Below are 16,677 nucleotides of genomic sequence, written 5' to 3' on the forward strand. Positions count from 1 at the left end.
CGCTCAAGGCAGTCTTTTGTGTGGTCAAAATGCAGAGTTACACTGTCTATCTTATGGTCAATTGCTTTGAGATTACTCTTCAACTCCAACAGGATAGATTTATTACCTTCCATAGGTATAGTTGGGAACTCCGCCTGTCCCAGGTCCTCACCAGCACTGACTATAGAATTAGCTGCCCTGGAAGATGTTCTGCCTTCAAAGGTGATCCTGGGCTGTTTGGGGGTCGGATTTCCCCACGATGAACACTAACTGCCTACCAGCATTCACAGCTGGGGGAGCGCAGGAGGTTGTAAAATCACAGATTCCAGTATCAGCGCCCTGCTCTAACAATTATGGCTGCTGTACACTTAGAGGAGGCAGCACACACTACTCAAATATATCTTCCCTCCAGGAGATGTAATGGTGCATGATGCAGCCATGGAGAGGGGGGCACTAAAATGTAGCTCCGATATCATGTACTATGCTTTTAATTTAGTTTTCATGTTCGTTTTGGGTGGTGAAAAGATGCAGTTCAGCTCACTTTTCAATCGGGAACATAATACTTTAGTATAGGAATGCTTTCACCCTCCGTTTAATTTCAAGATATTCCTTTCCTTGTTAAATTGGTGTAACACAAGTTTAAAATAGACATGAAGAACATTACTTTGATAGATTATAAAGTGAATAATGTATTATCCTTATGTGATGCATAATCAGTGAGATCAAGACAGCCTACCCATTTTTTGCCCCTTCCATGTTGAAATCTGTCGCTTTTTCAAGGCTGTAAAACATTATGGTACGCATATTATGACTGTGGTTATACATACATTGTTTAGAAAGGAAACATCTGAGGTGAGATTGGTGGAATACTACTATAGTACTGCACTCATGTGTGATAAGATGAAGACTTGTGGAGTGGATTGTGCGGCACTCAGGTGTGGTGCCATAATAAAAGTTAGTCTTGTTCTATCAGCAAAAGCCCTTGAAAGAATTTATGTCATTAGGCACCCAAATGCTGTAGAGGAGAAAACAGTATTAATAAGAGTGACCATTACTGTTTGGAGAGTTAGGGTTTGTTTAGCCTAATTATAAATTCAGGTGGTCTATGCTGTGGTAAGTGTGACAAAGGTCAACTACTGAAGTCGAAGGCCTTATGCTGACGGATAGGGTTGGTCTAGGTAAGTTTAATATGTGGAGTTACCTAATGGACCTATACTCCTTCCACCGCCTCCAAGCCGTCCAGCACCTTACACCGCAGCTGGAACATAGTATCAGAGAGCCAGTGGACCGACGCCCTCAACACCTCCCATCCTGACACCACAACCAACCTAGAACAATCTGTCAAGAACTTCTCCATCTGGATCACCGATTGTGCCGACAGCGTCACCTCGTTAAGTACGCCAAAGTCAAGAGACCCACCAAACAAGCCAGTTGGTTCTCCTCAGAACTGAGAACCACGAAATGAAACTGCAAATGATTAGAAAGTAAATGGAACACCTGCAAGGAACCCAAACACCAAGCCATTCTTGAAGTCATCCCTCAAACAATACCACCAATTGCTGAAAGAGACAAAAAGGAGAGCCGCAGCTGACCGCATCGAAGCCAGCCCTAACCACAGCAAAGAACATCTTCAACATTGTCGGAGAGTTCTCGAACCCCTCAGCCACACGCAACATCACCCCTTCTCAGGAACTCTGCGACTCCCTGGCAGACCTCTTCGACGACAAAATCTCCACCATCTACAAAACGTTCGAAACCCATCCCACTGCTGCCGACACCCTCAGCCTCCTCACTCCCAAGGATGCCAACCGTGATGCGATCTCCAACCACCTGCTCACCGCCTGAAACCAGCTCACCACACAAAAAACTACAGCCATCATGAACTCCGTACACTCAGGAGCATCCACGTAACCCTGTCCCCCACCACATTTTCAGCTTCAGGAGCAAGATGATCAGCCGCGCGCTCACCGCCATTTTCAACTCATATGTAGCCACGGGCTCCTTACACTAAGTATGGAAACACAGAGAAGTCAAATCCTTTCTCAAAGCTGGGGAACTGTGTTTGAGTCTTGGCAGGGACGCTCAACATCCTGTGATTCTGGGCAAATCACTTAGGGCTAGATGTATCAAGATAGCATTTTGAGATTTGCTAATTGCAAATCACAAGGATTCACAATTAGGGAATAGCAAAATGCACTGTATGAAGGTGTATAGTATACCTTTTGCGATTCCTAGGGGGTTGCAAATGACCTACCTCATGAATATTATTGAGGTAGGTCGCAATTTGCGACCCCCTAGGAATCGCAAAAATAACGGGGATGGTGGCATGCTGAGATCAGCAGACCACCATGTTCGTGATTGCTTTTAAATAAAGCAATTTTTTTTGTAAAGCAGCCCGTTTTCCTTAAAGGAAAACAAGATGCTTTACTATACGAAAAATCAAGTTTTCTTTCAGTTTTTAAAAGCAAGTAGTGGTCCATGATTACACATCATGTGGAGGTCGGCTCAGGGATATTGGTTATGGCATTGAATGCATTACTGGAAGTGCACCCATTCCGTCACCTCCAAGCCTCTTCATTCCACAGAGCTAGTGGTGGAAGATGGGCATCCCATGAGTCAGTGACCCAGGAAAAGGACTACCATCGCTAAAGAAATTTTCTCTGAAACGGAGTGGAGGATTTGGCTGTAAGGGCCCAAAGAAACGAACACATAGATGTAGAGTCCGGAAGCACTATGAACACACATCCAAACCAGATGGTGGAGAAAAACAATCTAGCAAAGGAATCAGCGCCCATGGGCACTGCCAACTAAATGAGAAATCACATAAATCACATAAAACCTCATGACTTGAAAGACTTTTTCAAACAAAACCAAGTTGCAACCGTTCAAGTCCAACATAAGATGGCAGGATTATGCAGAGCATGTGTTTTTACAACCGCACATGCCACAAACATCCTATTTTGCCACTCAGCCTTAATGTAGCACCACCAGTAACTCTTATTTGGTTGCTTACTTTCCAAACACTTGCGCTTGGTAGACTGGTATCGGCAAACAAGAAAAACACGAAAATTAAAATTGAACACACAGAATAGAAGATAGGCAGTGACTTACCCTGTTTGGCAGCATAATAGGGGCACTTTCGAATATCCCCTTTTCCATCATGGAGTGGAATGCCTCCTTCTTGGGTTTCCTCCAGTAACGTAGGACCAATTTTGTCCAACTCATCGAACACCTACGGAAGGAACGGAAACTACTCATCTGAAGTGGTTGATGTCATTGGGTCTCCTCCTATCTCCCTGTGTTCAATAATTGTACGCATTTGTTCTAATAACTTGTAAGACTGAACATACTTACCCCATATAGCCAAATGCACATTTACTTTATGGAAACATATGGAGCAATGCTCTCCCATCACCATTGCGCTTGAATATGGTTGCATTCAGTCCTATCTCCTCAAAACTGTATTAGGTAGCTAACCAACGTGAAGAACTCAAGTTGCTTAATTGTTCCACAGAGGAAAGTATACTGCTTGCATGTGAAATAACAGGGGGCGGGATCAATGATATAATCGTGACAGTTCTGTAATGCCTAAAATTGAATAAAGTGAAGGCCAACTGGGTAAAGGATGTGGAAGATCTGGATGAAGGATTGGAAGGAAGAACTGTGTGGGGTTGAAAATATTTAAAGCAACGAAAAACCAACAAAAGTAGATTATTAAAAACATGCATCTTAGCATACACCTTATCCACGTTCACTTGCACTGGTTCAACTGTTCTCTAACACGGCTGGAACATTAATATATTGCAAATTATTGAGGTGGTATGTTTATTGGCCAGAAGAAATCCTGTGCCCGGAGCCAGACACCAACAGCTTGTCGCCGTGCTCCTCCACCACAGCAGAATGTTCAGCCTGTCATAATCAACATCTTAAATATGTAGATTCTATCCCCAAGGCGACACCCACCTTAAGAATAGCACTTATAACATATCCCCTTCCCTCCACAAAATACCCCCCCCCCCCCCCCCAAGACATTGGGAAGCCCACACAGCCCCGATGACACATAGACAACAAGAGGGATCCCCGAACCCCACCCCCAGGAGGGCAACAAGAACATAAACAACACTAACACAAAGACAGGGAGAAACCCCCAGAACACGAAGAAAAAAAACCTTGAAACTGGTACTATCAAAACAACAAAACCCAACTACCCACACACAAAACCTCCCAACCACCCTGGTGGTCTGAAAACTCTCCTTTCCTGTTTTACCACCCGATCGTCACCCGACCCATTGGCATTCCTGGAAACAATGTCCTGTTCAGCACCTTGTCCCACACCAGCTGTATTTGCTGAAAAATACTCATCTTCAATTATCATCCACCCAGAAAATGAACCACTCTGTCTGTACTTCAGCTCGTGACTCTCAACACCCTTCTGGAAACAACGTGACTCTCCTCAAGTTCCATGTTTGGTTATTGTTTAACCTCATCCAAAATGTGTCCCACAACCTTTACTCTGTAGGGTCCCCGAAATTTCTACACACCTTGACTCACCTCTCCAGGTTTCACCTTAACCCAATCCCCCACAGCAATCACACCTCCCATTTGATGGCAACTCTCAGTGCTTGATGCCTTCTCAACTAGTCCATCTCTCAACCATGAAGAAACCAATTTTGGCCCTGGTTTTCTTCCTTTCATCATCTCAAAAGTAGTTTTACCAGTAGCAATGTTGTGTGTGGTGCAATACGCCCACAACATGTCCTTTACTGCATTCTATACACTCAATCTCGCCTTGCGAGCAAATTCCATGGTCCCTTTAACCAACCAGTTTGGCCTCTCTGCTTAACCATTCCCCTGGGGATTATATAACGAGGTGCAAAGATGTTTCACTCCAACCTTTTCCACAAAAACCCCCATCTCATTAGAAGTGAGCAGCGTGCTATTGTCCCTGACCAGTTTAGAATGAATACCTTCTCTCCTGAAAATGTCCTCTAAACCTGCAAATGTGGACTTCGTGTTCACACTCCTCATAAACACCACTTCAAACCAACTTGATTTGGCATCCACTAAGACCGCAGCAAACCTCTCCTGCTCTGACAAAAAAAAATCAAAAGGCCCTATAAAATCCATACTGATCTTTTCACACACAGCCGCCACTTCTGAAACATGTTGCTGGTCCCCACTAACTTCATTGCCTATTTTCAGCCTTTTCTCTGAGTTTTTGTATTCCTCACACCTCTCTACCAATGCTTTACATCACTATCCATCATGGACCACCAAAAACACTCCTTCATATCCCTCACAAATGAGCCTGTCCCCACTCAAGGACAGCTCCTCAACCACTTTGTGAAATGGCTTGCTTTGCACACGCACGCAAAATGACCCCTTTTTCCACAAGCACAACATTCTCTAGATAAGGCATAAAAATACTTCAGGTCTCCCATGTCAGCGCTGCTGCCACACCGATAACACGTTTTATATTCGTGCCCTGCGCCTTTTATAAAATGATAGCTTTTGTGGTCCCTTCTTTGTTTAGTGTTGTGCCAGAAAAAATCATCATCTTCTTCTTTACCAGGGCCACGAGCACTGTGTCACTGTCTACTTCCGCTACTTCCACAGTGCTCTTATTATCAAACCTTTGCATTTCCTTTATACACTTGTCGGACTCCTTTGCCAATTTAGCTATCTTAATAGCCTCCTTTAAATTGGGATAACTCGCCGCCAATGCTGCTCCTGCATCTTCTTGTTTTTACATAGAACTGTGAGTTGGTCGCTGATTAGCTCTTTACTCATTGGCCCAAACCTGCATTTTATCGCTAACCTGGCCACAAAGTCATATACAGACCCATGTGGTTTTTAAGGTTGAGTATTAAATTTGTGGTGCTGCATGACAGTGTTTAAGGTTTCTGAAAAACGCTTATGCAAAGGAAATTTTATTTCTTTATACACATCCTCTATTTTGCCTCCATACTCTTCATGCACCTGTGGTTGATACTTGAATACGTGCTGACCTTCCGTTCCCTAAACATCCTATTAATAAAGCCACTTTCCTGAGGGCAGCACAATCAGCACCCTCTAGTGCCACCAAATAATTTTTAAATTTTTCCACCCAATCTTCCCATTCTATAGGTGGATCTCTTTGCTGCACTAAAAACAGGGGTGGCACTACGATGGACTGACTTATACTCATAGCTGAAATAAAGCTGAAATAGATGCTGCAACACCCAAAAAAACCAACAAAGCTAGGTGGCCCTGCGTTACGCCGCACCGATTAAGACTCTATGGTACTGTGAGAGTCTATGAAACAGCAGTTGTATTTAAGCAGGATGCGGGAAGCAAGGAACACATCGACAAATCCAAGGAAAGATTTATAGAGGCAATTGTTGGGAAAGCAGTGATTTCAACTGTTAATGCGGGCAATGTGTTTCATGAACAGCTATTTCTTCAACAGCCCCTTTAATTATGCCCAAAGGTGCGGCGGCGACAGGCAGGGTGCACCTGGGTGCAGCCGTTCGCTCTCAGCTTTAACATGGCTGCAGCTGAGCTCACGTTTTTAACTGCCGTCCAACGCAGACCTTCCCAGCTGGAAATATCAGGGTTCAAAAGCATGCATTCTCTGTGGGTCACCAACACAGGATTTTATACATCTACTATGCATTTGCCCAGCCTTAGGTTCTCATCGCCCTCATCTGTTGAGGAGACAGTTCAACGCAAGAGGCAGCCGCACCTGTAGAGCTGCCATATTAAAATGCCTTGTCTCAAATGATCCGCGACTCTAAATTCAAAAATTCTTTATTTCGGTTCAAGATAAAACCATAAAAGATACATCATAAATATACACATACAGTTTGTATAATACAAGTGCAACAATTTCATATATGAGTAATAACACCTCATCACGGTAGGGGCTGGAAGTCTGAATCAATAATATAATTACCATACCAAAAAAAAGCTATTAACATATTTAAATACATTAAAACCTAGACATAAATGATTTTTTATTGATCTAGTCTGATTTCAGTACAATTTCCACGGTAATACCAGCTCAAATACTTTTCTGTGAGAAAATAAGTTCATCATTTATTTTTAGCATCCAGGCCATAAAGTGCATGTGCGGAATTACAGTCTTAACCCAACTTTAGCCCTTAAAAGATTCGCATTCAATAAGAACCTACTGACACTAAAAACAATTTTTTGAGATGTGTCTGTTTTTAATATTCTTCCTGCCTCTAGACAAGCTCTAATGTTCATATTACGGCAAATGGGTTTAATCCATTTATTCCTTGGTTTGCCGTATGCCGGGCAGAAGAATAATATATGTAGATCGTTCTCCTTCGATGCATTTTTACATAGTTCACAAAATTCATTGCCATTACTACCACAGTTTATTGCCCATTTTGATGTGTTCGTCTTAATATGTAACCCACCATACCTAAACTTAATATACAAGGCTTTAGCTAGTTGTGGATGTATCTCATCCAAAAAGGATTCAAAACTCGCTACCTCTTTGAAAAGAAGACTTGGTTGTTAGTGTACCATTGTCTGTACTGTGTAACACATTATTTTGAATATGGGCCCAAAAAGTGGATTTTAACAATTTTTTGCTAAACATTGTCAACTGTGTCGGAGTTTCCCAAAAATGACTCAGGCCCAGTTTCTCAAACCAAGAAAAAACATGTTTGAGCCACGGGGTACCCCTGCTCTTGTCAATCTCTAAAATCTCCTGTAGACCAGCCTTATAATTGGTCAATTCGGGAGTTGACCAGAGCCGTACCCAAAATAATAAGGGTCTTAATATTGCATGGTGGTCCGTTCGTTTGACGTTTAGTTCCATAAAAACGGGAATTAGGGGTGCTCGCACTGGCAAGCTAAACACTCTTCTAAAAAATTTATTTTCTCCTAATTCGAAGCTCCTTATGAAATGTGGCCCCCATATTTCAGCGCCGTAAAGAGAAGCTGATTGAACTTTATGTTTAATGACCTCCAGAGCAGGAGTCAACGCCTTTGATATACTACTCCCATGCTTCTTTATTATTGGCAACGAGTTTTGGAGTTGGATAATCTTATTTTTTTCTAGCTGTTGCTTCCAAGACAACTTTGTGTCCAAAATGATACCTAAATATTTAAAATGGTGAACATACTCTAATTTTTGGCCACTGACTGCTAAATTCTTTTTAAAAGTCTTGTGTGGATTTATTGCCATCTACTTTGTTTTGCTGGAGATTATTTCAAGGCCCTTTTTTTTTTTTTGCAATAAGTGTTAAAAGAATCCAATAGTGATTGTAGACCTTTAGGGGTTTGCGATATTAATATGGTGTCGTCAGCAAATAAAAGTGCAGGCACCAGATCCCCTCCCAGCTTGGGCGAATCATGTGTGCACCCAAGCAAATGACTTGGAATATCATTAACATATAGTGAGAACAGGGTAGGCGCCAGTACACACCCCTGACGTACACCCCTTTTTACCGGGATGGCCTTAGTTAGTTCACCCCTCGGGCCCCATCTTACTTTAGCAAAATTGCCCTCATGCAATCTTCTTATTTGCGTGGGTAGATCGGCAGGCACGCCTTGATGTTTCAGTGATCCCCAAATTAAGTTCCGGGGTACGAGGTCAAAAGCGGCCTTTAGGTCTACAAAAGCAATATATAAATGGCCCTTTTTTATACTTATATATTTCCAGCATAAACATAAAAATCTAAAAACCTGGTCGATTGTACTTACTTTTATTCTAAACCCTGCCTGGAATTTTGAGATCACACTGTTCTCATCAAGCCAATCGTTTAATCTCATTAAAATATGCCTAGAATACATTTTTTGTAAGATGTCAAACTAATTGGTCGATAATCTGCGGGGTCACTACGATTGCCCTTTTTGAAAATCGTAACAATTTCCGCCCCTTTCCATGATTCAGGTATTGGCGAACCTGCAGCAACTGTGTTGCGTAAATGATTTATATGGGGGCCCCCAGACACTGCAGTCGTGCTTCAGCAAATCTCACGGAATTTTGTCAGGGCCTGGAGCTTTCCATGGCTTAACTGCATTTATTGCCAGCAATGTTTCCTCCAGACTAAAGTGAAGATGATTAATAGTAGGACTGAACACTGATATTACAATACAAGGTGTTTCTACCACTTGTGCATCCACAAAGAGGCTAGAAAAATGGCCCTCCCAAGTTTTAGCATCAAGGAAGAGATCCTTGTCATCCCCACCTGTCTTTCTGCCTTTTTCTATTAAACGCCAAAAACCTACTTCATCTTTGGACTTGGCTGCTTCAATAAAATCTGTCCAAATATCGTCATCCCAGACTTTTTTTTTACATAGGCAAGGGTTTGCTTATATTTAGTTCTTTTCTCCCTTATAACGGTTATATTATTCTCTTTTATTGACAATATGAGGTCGGCCTTTGCCTCACGTCACTCCCTGTTATACCATGGGTTAGCTCCTGTTTTTATACCTATTCCACTATGTTCCCTTGGTAGTCTACTCAATACTGGTACTAATGCGTCCAGCAAAGCTTGATGTACAGCCATTATCGAAAATTCTACTCCTGGTGAATCTAAATGAAGTGAAACAGTATCAGCAAAGATGTTATAAATCTGTGTCATGGATTCAGAGTTTCCTAGTATATATGGCCATTTTAGAGCTCGACGATTGTTACTAACTTATTATCATCAATGGAGGTGTTAATTTCCTCATTGTCCAGAATTTTACCAAGGAAAAGACCAGGTATTAGTGACAAATGTAGGGGACGGTGATCGCTATCAGTTCTATTGTCTATTTTCAGATCAGATACATTTGGCCAAAACTCAACGGATATCAATATATAATCTATACTACTCTTATAATTACCTCTACAAAAGGTGGGAGCATTAGATCTATCCGAAGGTAGGCGGCCATTACAGGCTCTAAGGCCATGCCCTGTTGTTAGTTTCATGATTTGTGCGACTGCTGTGGTGCAAGGCACTGTCGGACTACTTTCTAGAGCAGGAATATTATTTATTGTATCTTCATCTTCAAAGAGATTATCGAACCCCACCACCGGTTCAAATTTACAATTAAAATCTCCCCCTACAATTACCATTGCACCAGGCTCTATTAGGTTAAAAAATTAATCAAGTTGATCTATTGTTAAAGATTCTTTCGTAGCTGGGCTTGGCCTATTGTAGATATTAGTTAAATACATTACTTTTTTATCCTGTGTTTTAATTTTCACACCAACCAAATCCTGGGACGTTATATACAGTACAGTTGATTCAATTTTAAGGGTTATTCTAATCCATATAATAAGACCCCGTGAAGGCCTACCTCTCGCTGATGGAATAGCATTTACACTGAAGGTCTTAAACCCTACCCTATGGGGGGTGTCTAGAGCCCAAGTCTCTTGTAAGAGACAAATATCACTTTGCTCTATGTATTCCAGCCATTCCGTGTCTCTAAGGTTCCTGTTAAGGCCCGCTATATTCCAGGAGGTAAGTCGTAGTTTTTTCTGAATGTTTACTCCTGTGTTTATCATGTTTAGCCTGTGTGGGCTATTCATCGAGTCGAAAGAAGCATTTGTGGGCATGGGTAATAACCGTTGCTGCTCCTCCGCCCCAAAATGGGCATATAGCTCAGATGCCTTACAAGAGATTATCTCCCCCTGTACCTCCTCTAGATGGTATATATTTCGAGGGCGCATCTGTTCCATACGACTATTTATCTCAATGATTGCAGGAGAGAGTATTTCACCGGCTATGGGAATTGGGTGTCAGTCCTCGGCATCCAAAGCAGATAATACCTGCAACCTATTTGGGGATGATATTGGAGCTTCATCGTGAACTAATGGCTCGCGATGTGGTGTATAAAAATACCCCAATGGGAGAGCACAAATGCAAGTATTTTGAGAAAAGGTCTCCTCTCGCATGTTTAAATATGATCGGACCATCTGAGGACGGCGAAAATTTACTATTATACAATCGCCGTCTAGGTTCTTGGAAGATTCACCAACCCACCCTACTCTGCGGACCATCAAAATTTCATTAATATTTTGTGGTCTGAAGTTTAAGTTTTGTCAGCCAATCGACTTTCTTATTTCGCAGAGTCGTCCAGGATTCACTCTGTCCATTTTTTAGTACCGGAACCCCTGGTAAGATTAATACATAGGGACATGAGGCAGGTGGTAATCTTAGAACATCAGTACTTGGATTCAAACGTGTGTCTTGTGAGTCTTTTACTACATCAGGACCTAGTCTTTTTGTGGGTGCATTTGAAACTCCATGTTTGTGTTCCATAACGTGTGTTCCCCTTATTTTATCATCCCTGTTCTGCACTTTTTCCCGTATGCTTCTTTCTCTGTTATCTCTTTGGATCATCGGTTTAGCCACAAGAATATCATTTGTCCTACTGCTCGTTCCAGCTAAGCTAAGGAGCCGAGAGTCCTCTAAATACCTTGGATCACCCTCCCTTTCTATGATATCGGGGTAAGTGCTGTCTATTCTGTCTCTCAGGTTGCCTACAACAATGTTTAGCTGGTCAATCTTTTTATCCAATAAGCCAAATTTTGTTGTCTATTAAATCGTTTACCTGAATGCTGTTTCCAGTAACACAGTGATTGCGCGATCATGAACCCCAGAACTTTCTTTCACTATCTTGGGGGTAAGGCCGACATCAGCTTCCGTCTGTGTACTGGATGTTTTTGCCAATGTTACAGTTTGTTCCTCTTCTTGGTGGTTTATCTGAGCATTGGACCTTGGACCCCCTATTTTCCTGGTTTTTAAGAGGCCCATAACACGTTTCTGCCTTGTTCGAGGAACTTCCCCTTTGGGTTCTTTTATTGTTTTTGAGGCTCGGGATCTGGTTCCTATACCCAGACTCATCTGCCACTTAATAAAATGTTTAATCTGTTATTAGAAAGTAATGACACAATGAAATTGGTCACATAGTCGCTCAGTGGTCAACGTCTGCCTTTTAACAACAATAATACTGTAAATAGAAATAATCAATTAATTTTAATGTATTGAACAAAAAAGGTGGTGTATAACCCGTTCATATCCATTTTAACCTTTCAAATAGAATGTTTAAAGAAACTGAGGTAATTATAAGTTTTAACATGTCTATATGTCCGTGTGCTTTAACAGTACAATGCAATTGGTGTTTTGAAACATTGTTCTGGTTTTAATTAACTAAACAATAAAAACAAATCACTTTCAACTGCGGCGGGCTCAGCTCCTCAGCGTGGACCGCATCACAGTCATTTAGTCGGGCAACCCGTGGAGGCGCGAGCCAAGAAAGAATTGCTCGCTCTTAAGCTTCAATGGGGCAGAAGAGACATCTGTTGCTGGGCATCCACTAGACTCACAAGGGCACAGGACGAGAGGACTGTGCTCGTGCCCGGGTTTCAAACGAGCCAAAGTCAAGATTTTTCACCAAGAGCCTTCTTCAAATAAATGACACAAAAAACACAGAAAAGCCTAAGTAAGTTCACGGTGTTGGCAGGACATCTGAAACACAGATCGGTATACCAATACCGCACTGACGGGGAAACTGCCACACATGATTCTTCAGTTCAAGATCAACATCATCCCATAAATAATTATCTGTGGGGTAGAAAATGGAACAGGAAAATACATGCAAAAGGTAGAGAGAAAAAGGCAACTCACCAAAGTTGAAGCTGGGGAGAGGAGTCATGTGGGAACTTTTTCAGGATTCCGAGAGCTGGCAGGGGTACTGGGCTCAGATTGAAACAATCAGAGCCTTTTACCATTGGTGTCTTGGGGTTTACCTTACCACTGAGCCCAAACCTCAGCAACAAGTACACACTCTTTGGCACTTGTTCCTCAGGACAGCAGAGAACAGCAGGGCACACTAGCAGGGCATCCTCAGGGAAGTGGTGTAGGGTTATAGACTCAGATTATAATAAGACAACCAACCTAGGTCAATAAATCTATGTCCAGCTAGCACATGTTTTTCTTTTTTTAGCAAAAAAATAATGTTCCTAATTTCTTATACAACGGCATATTGTATAGAATATCTATAGTACAACACCATCTGACCTTGACTACGTACGATATTCAACCGTATCTCATATGTTGTACCGAGGGACCACGATAGATATCTTCTAACTTGCTTCAGGTTCAACACTTTTCATCGTCTGGTTAGTTACCCAGGAATAAACGATTGTACTAGAGAGCTTTCTCCCTGTCCCTGTGATAACATGTCACCACAATCTACAATCCATGTGACCCTGTTCTGCAAATTTTATGCACTTGAAAGAAAAAGATGGATTCTCCCCTTATTAAAACAGGCAGGTTGGCGACAATGTAAACCAGCATTTTTATATTTACAATTTTTAAATAGTGTATAATCTGTTTTTGTCATGACCGTTTTTTTGAAAAAGTATAAAATGCTTAACGTTAGGAATGTAGTGCTCTAAAGGCTAATATATTTTACTTGAAAGCACCTTTGCACTTTACGACAGATTTTAATGTATGCATGCATTAATGATTTTTAATGTATTTTATTAAATGTTTTTTTTATTTAACTTGATTTTATGAAAATGTATGCTTTTGTGATTTTAAATGACTAAAATCGAATAAAGCTAAATTTGAATTTGAATAGAATATCAGATGGCAACAACTATCACAGATTCTTGAATCAAGAAACAGCGGTTCTAGCGGGAGAGATCCCATTAATACTCTATGCAAGACAAAAAATGGTGTGTGTGGGAGTCCTTCTTGGAATTCTTTGGTATTCTGTATCTGTGTAACCAACCCAGCCTTAATCATTGTTGATGCAAGTTCCCCTTTCCTCCCACACCTGTCGAACAAGTTACTTACCTTCAGTACCGATGTATCTGGTAGAGACACAGTCTAGCCGCAGATTCCTTAACTTAGAATTTCCCCATGCGCCAGTCTGGAATCCAGAGATTTTTCAGCAGTACCTATGGGTGCCGGGGGGTGGCGTCGTATGGCTCTGCCCTGACGTCGTCCACGGATATGACGTCAGTGGAGCCATATAAGTCCCTCCCGGCACTCTGCTACAGTTTTCTAATGTGAAACCTTTCCGTGCCAGAATGCGGAGCCACTTTTAAAACTTGATGTGGGAACAATGTGCCAAAAAAGATAAAAAATCTTTGAAACAACAATAATAATAAATAATATACAATGTGAAACAGCAGAAATGGATTTAAGATAAAATACCCAAGAATGAGAGAGAAATAAGGGGGTGGGGGGGGGGGGGGGGGCGGAGGAGTAAGCACTCGCGCCATAGAAAAACCCTGTATAAAGGAAGAATTATACCCTCTTAAGTGGAAAACAGTGATGGACATGAATTTACAGCAAATGTCTACATTCATGCAACCTAGTTAGTAGGGAATGGGGGTCAAAACTCAATGAGTCAACGCACCACAATTGAAAGAAAAGAAAATACTTTTGAAGATGCGTACTACCGAAGGGTCTCAACAGGTGGAATTGACGGAGGCAAGCCGAGTCAAGGTTAGTCAGGCTCCTCCACCCCGGCAGACCATGAGGCTATTTTTGCTTAACTAATAAATACTACGTGTTCAGTGTAACCGTATGTAAATTGTTCACGCCGACACTAAAGTGCGCGTTTATTATTTTTCACTTTATTACAGGTTGTGCACGGAGTGGTACGCATGGGGCTGGTACCCATGCGGTCCTGAAGAAGAGGTTCAGGGGATAACCTCGAAACATGATTACCTAATTCCTCTCTTTTATTAAACCCCTTTTTATCCTTTACCAGCTAGGAGGAAGAATAAACTTATCCTACACTCATTAGCTAGGTAAATTTTAATCAATCCACACCACTCCCCCCTCACTGCACTCCACATAGTCTTTATTAATTCAGTGCTCCTACGTAACTCTCGCAAGTCGCAGCACGCCCCAAGCAGTAGATGCTTGGGATGGCTCCAATGAGGAAGCATGTCACCTAAGGGAAACCTTGGGTGAGTGAGGGGAATCAAGAAAAGTATTTTCTTTTCTTTCAATTGTGGTGCGTTGACTCATTGAGTTTTGACCCCCATTCCCTACTAACTAGGTTCACGGATCCATGACCTTGGATCTTTTTGTTTTACATGTACCTAGGAGGACGAACCTAGTTATATCCTCCTCTCCCTCCTTTCTATTTTGATACATTCCTGCAACAACAGAGAGTGACTGCTGATGCAAACTAAATATGATCTATTGGGAGTATCAGAGAAAAAGAAGCATCCAACCAGGGAGACAAACTACAAGGGAGTGGGGGATTGATAACCCCCACACTGCAGCATAATCAGGGTGCAAGAATGTGCATGCCCACTTGAATCCACCACCCAAAAATGAGAGTGGTTGGTGAAAGTAACAGGTAACACAGAAAAGAACGTCCTGAGTTAGTCAAAGGTGTGAAGTTTATCAACACTCACTGAGACAGAGTTCACTGGCAGAAAGAACAGTGGTGTAAGAACCCAACGTGAAAGGGCCCTCGCAGAGCGGGGAGGATGCGTGGGCATTAAGGAATCTACGACTAGACTGTGTCTCTACCAGATACATCGTTACCAAAGGTAATTAACTTGTTCTTCTGATAGAGACATCTTGCAGCAGATTTCTTAACTTAGAAATAGATACCATAGCTATACCCCATAAGAGGAGGGTCTGCGACTGAACCTCACCAAGTTTTACAAGAGAACTAATTCGTCAATAAGGATTGACCAAAACCAGTGGGAACAGCAAAGAGAAAGCGTGGCTGTCATGAGAAACAACAAGCTCTGTATAAAATATCCTCAATAGATAAAATCAGAGAAAAGACAGTCTATAGAGGGTAGCATTGAATACTTCACCCTTAAGAAAGGGAAGAAGGAAAATCAAAAAAGGGTCATTGCGAAATGGAAAGAAAACCCATAAGCTTTTGGCAAGAAGGACAAAAAGCAAAATCGAGTACTGGATCCTAGGCATCAGTAAAAATCATTCCCAGGAGGAAAATACAACAGCGGAATAGAGGCAGAGCAGACACAGAGTATTCACAACAGCGGATGCTAATAGAGAGACATATATAGATACTGCAGTCTCCTACGTATACAGAAATAAAACCATATACGTATATAATATATATATATATATATATATATATATATATATATATAGATATATATATATATACATATACATATACATAAAACATATGTACACATAAGTATCCCGAGTGGACTCTAAGTGCCACCCCACACATAGGAGTACGGCAACCTTACATGTAGCTACACATATCCAGTGTACATATTGGTATGCCCCAGCAATCTCAGATATGTAGGCAGTACCACACGTATGGCTAAAAAAAAGAGAGTACTTGAACACATGAGGGCCATTACAAATAAAGACTTACACTATCCAATAGCGAGGCACTTTGAGACACACCATTTCCCTGATTGTTCTAAACGTAGCTATTTTGCCATCGAACAGGTCAATGCCAACAGCAGAGGTGGAAACGGGGTACTACAAGTGAGGAAAAGAGAATCTAGACATATCATCAATCTTCGGACCAGGTATCCTGGGGGTCACAACATTGACGAGGAGATGGCTATTCATTTACATGATGGATAATGCTCAGACTCCCTTCCTTCCTCGTTTTCATCTGTTTAAAGTTTTCTTGCAATTCTCGTGTATGTTTTATTTTGGCACCTTTTACAATTACACTTTCCCTTGTAGATCGAGTGTATTACAGATATATGTAGAG

General features: G+C 41.7%; 1 protein-coding gene across 1 annotated transcript in view; it reads right to left on the reverse strand.

Annotated features, from left to right (window-relative positions):
- The window catches only part of HMOX2 (heme oxygenase 2), a 180,841-nt gene that overhangs the window by 23,482 nt on the left and 140,682 nt on the right, over positions 1 to 16,677 (reverse strand). The window contains exon 5 of the mRNA XM_085632204.1: positions 3,091 to 3,211. Within this exon, the coding sequence (XP_085488330.1) occupies positions 3,091 to 3,211 (121 nt within the window). The remainder of the gene's footprint in view (positions 1 to 3,090; positions 3,212 to 16,677) is intronic.

This window comes from Triturus cristatus, chromosome 10 (genome assembly GCF_964204655.1).
Source record: "Triturus cristatus chromosome 10, aTriCri1.1, whole genome shotgun sequence".
Classification (NCBI taxonomy): domain Eukaryota; kingdom Metazoa; phylum Chordata; class Amphibia; order Caudata; family Salamandridae; genus Triturus; species Triturus cristatus.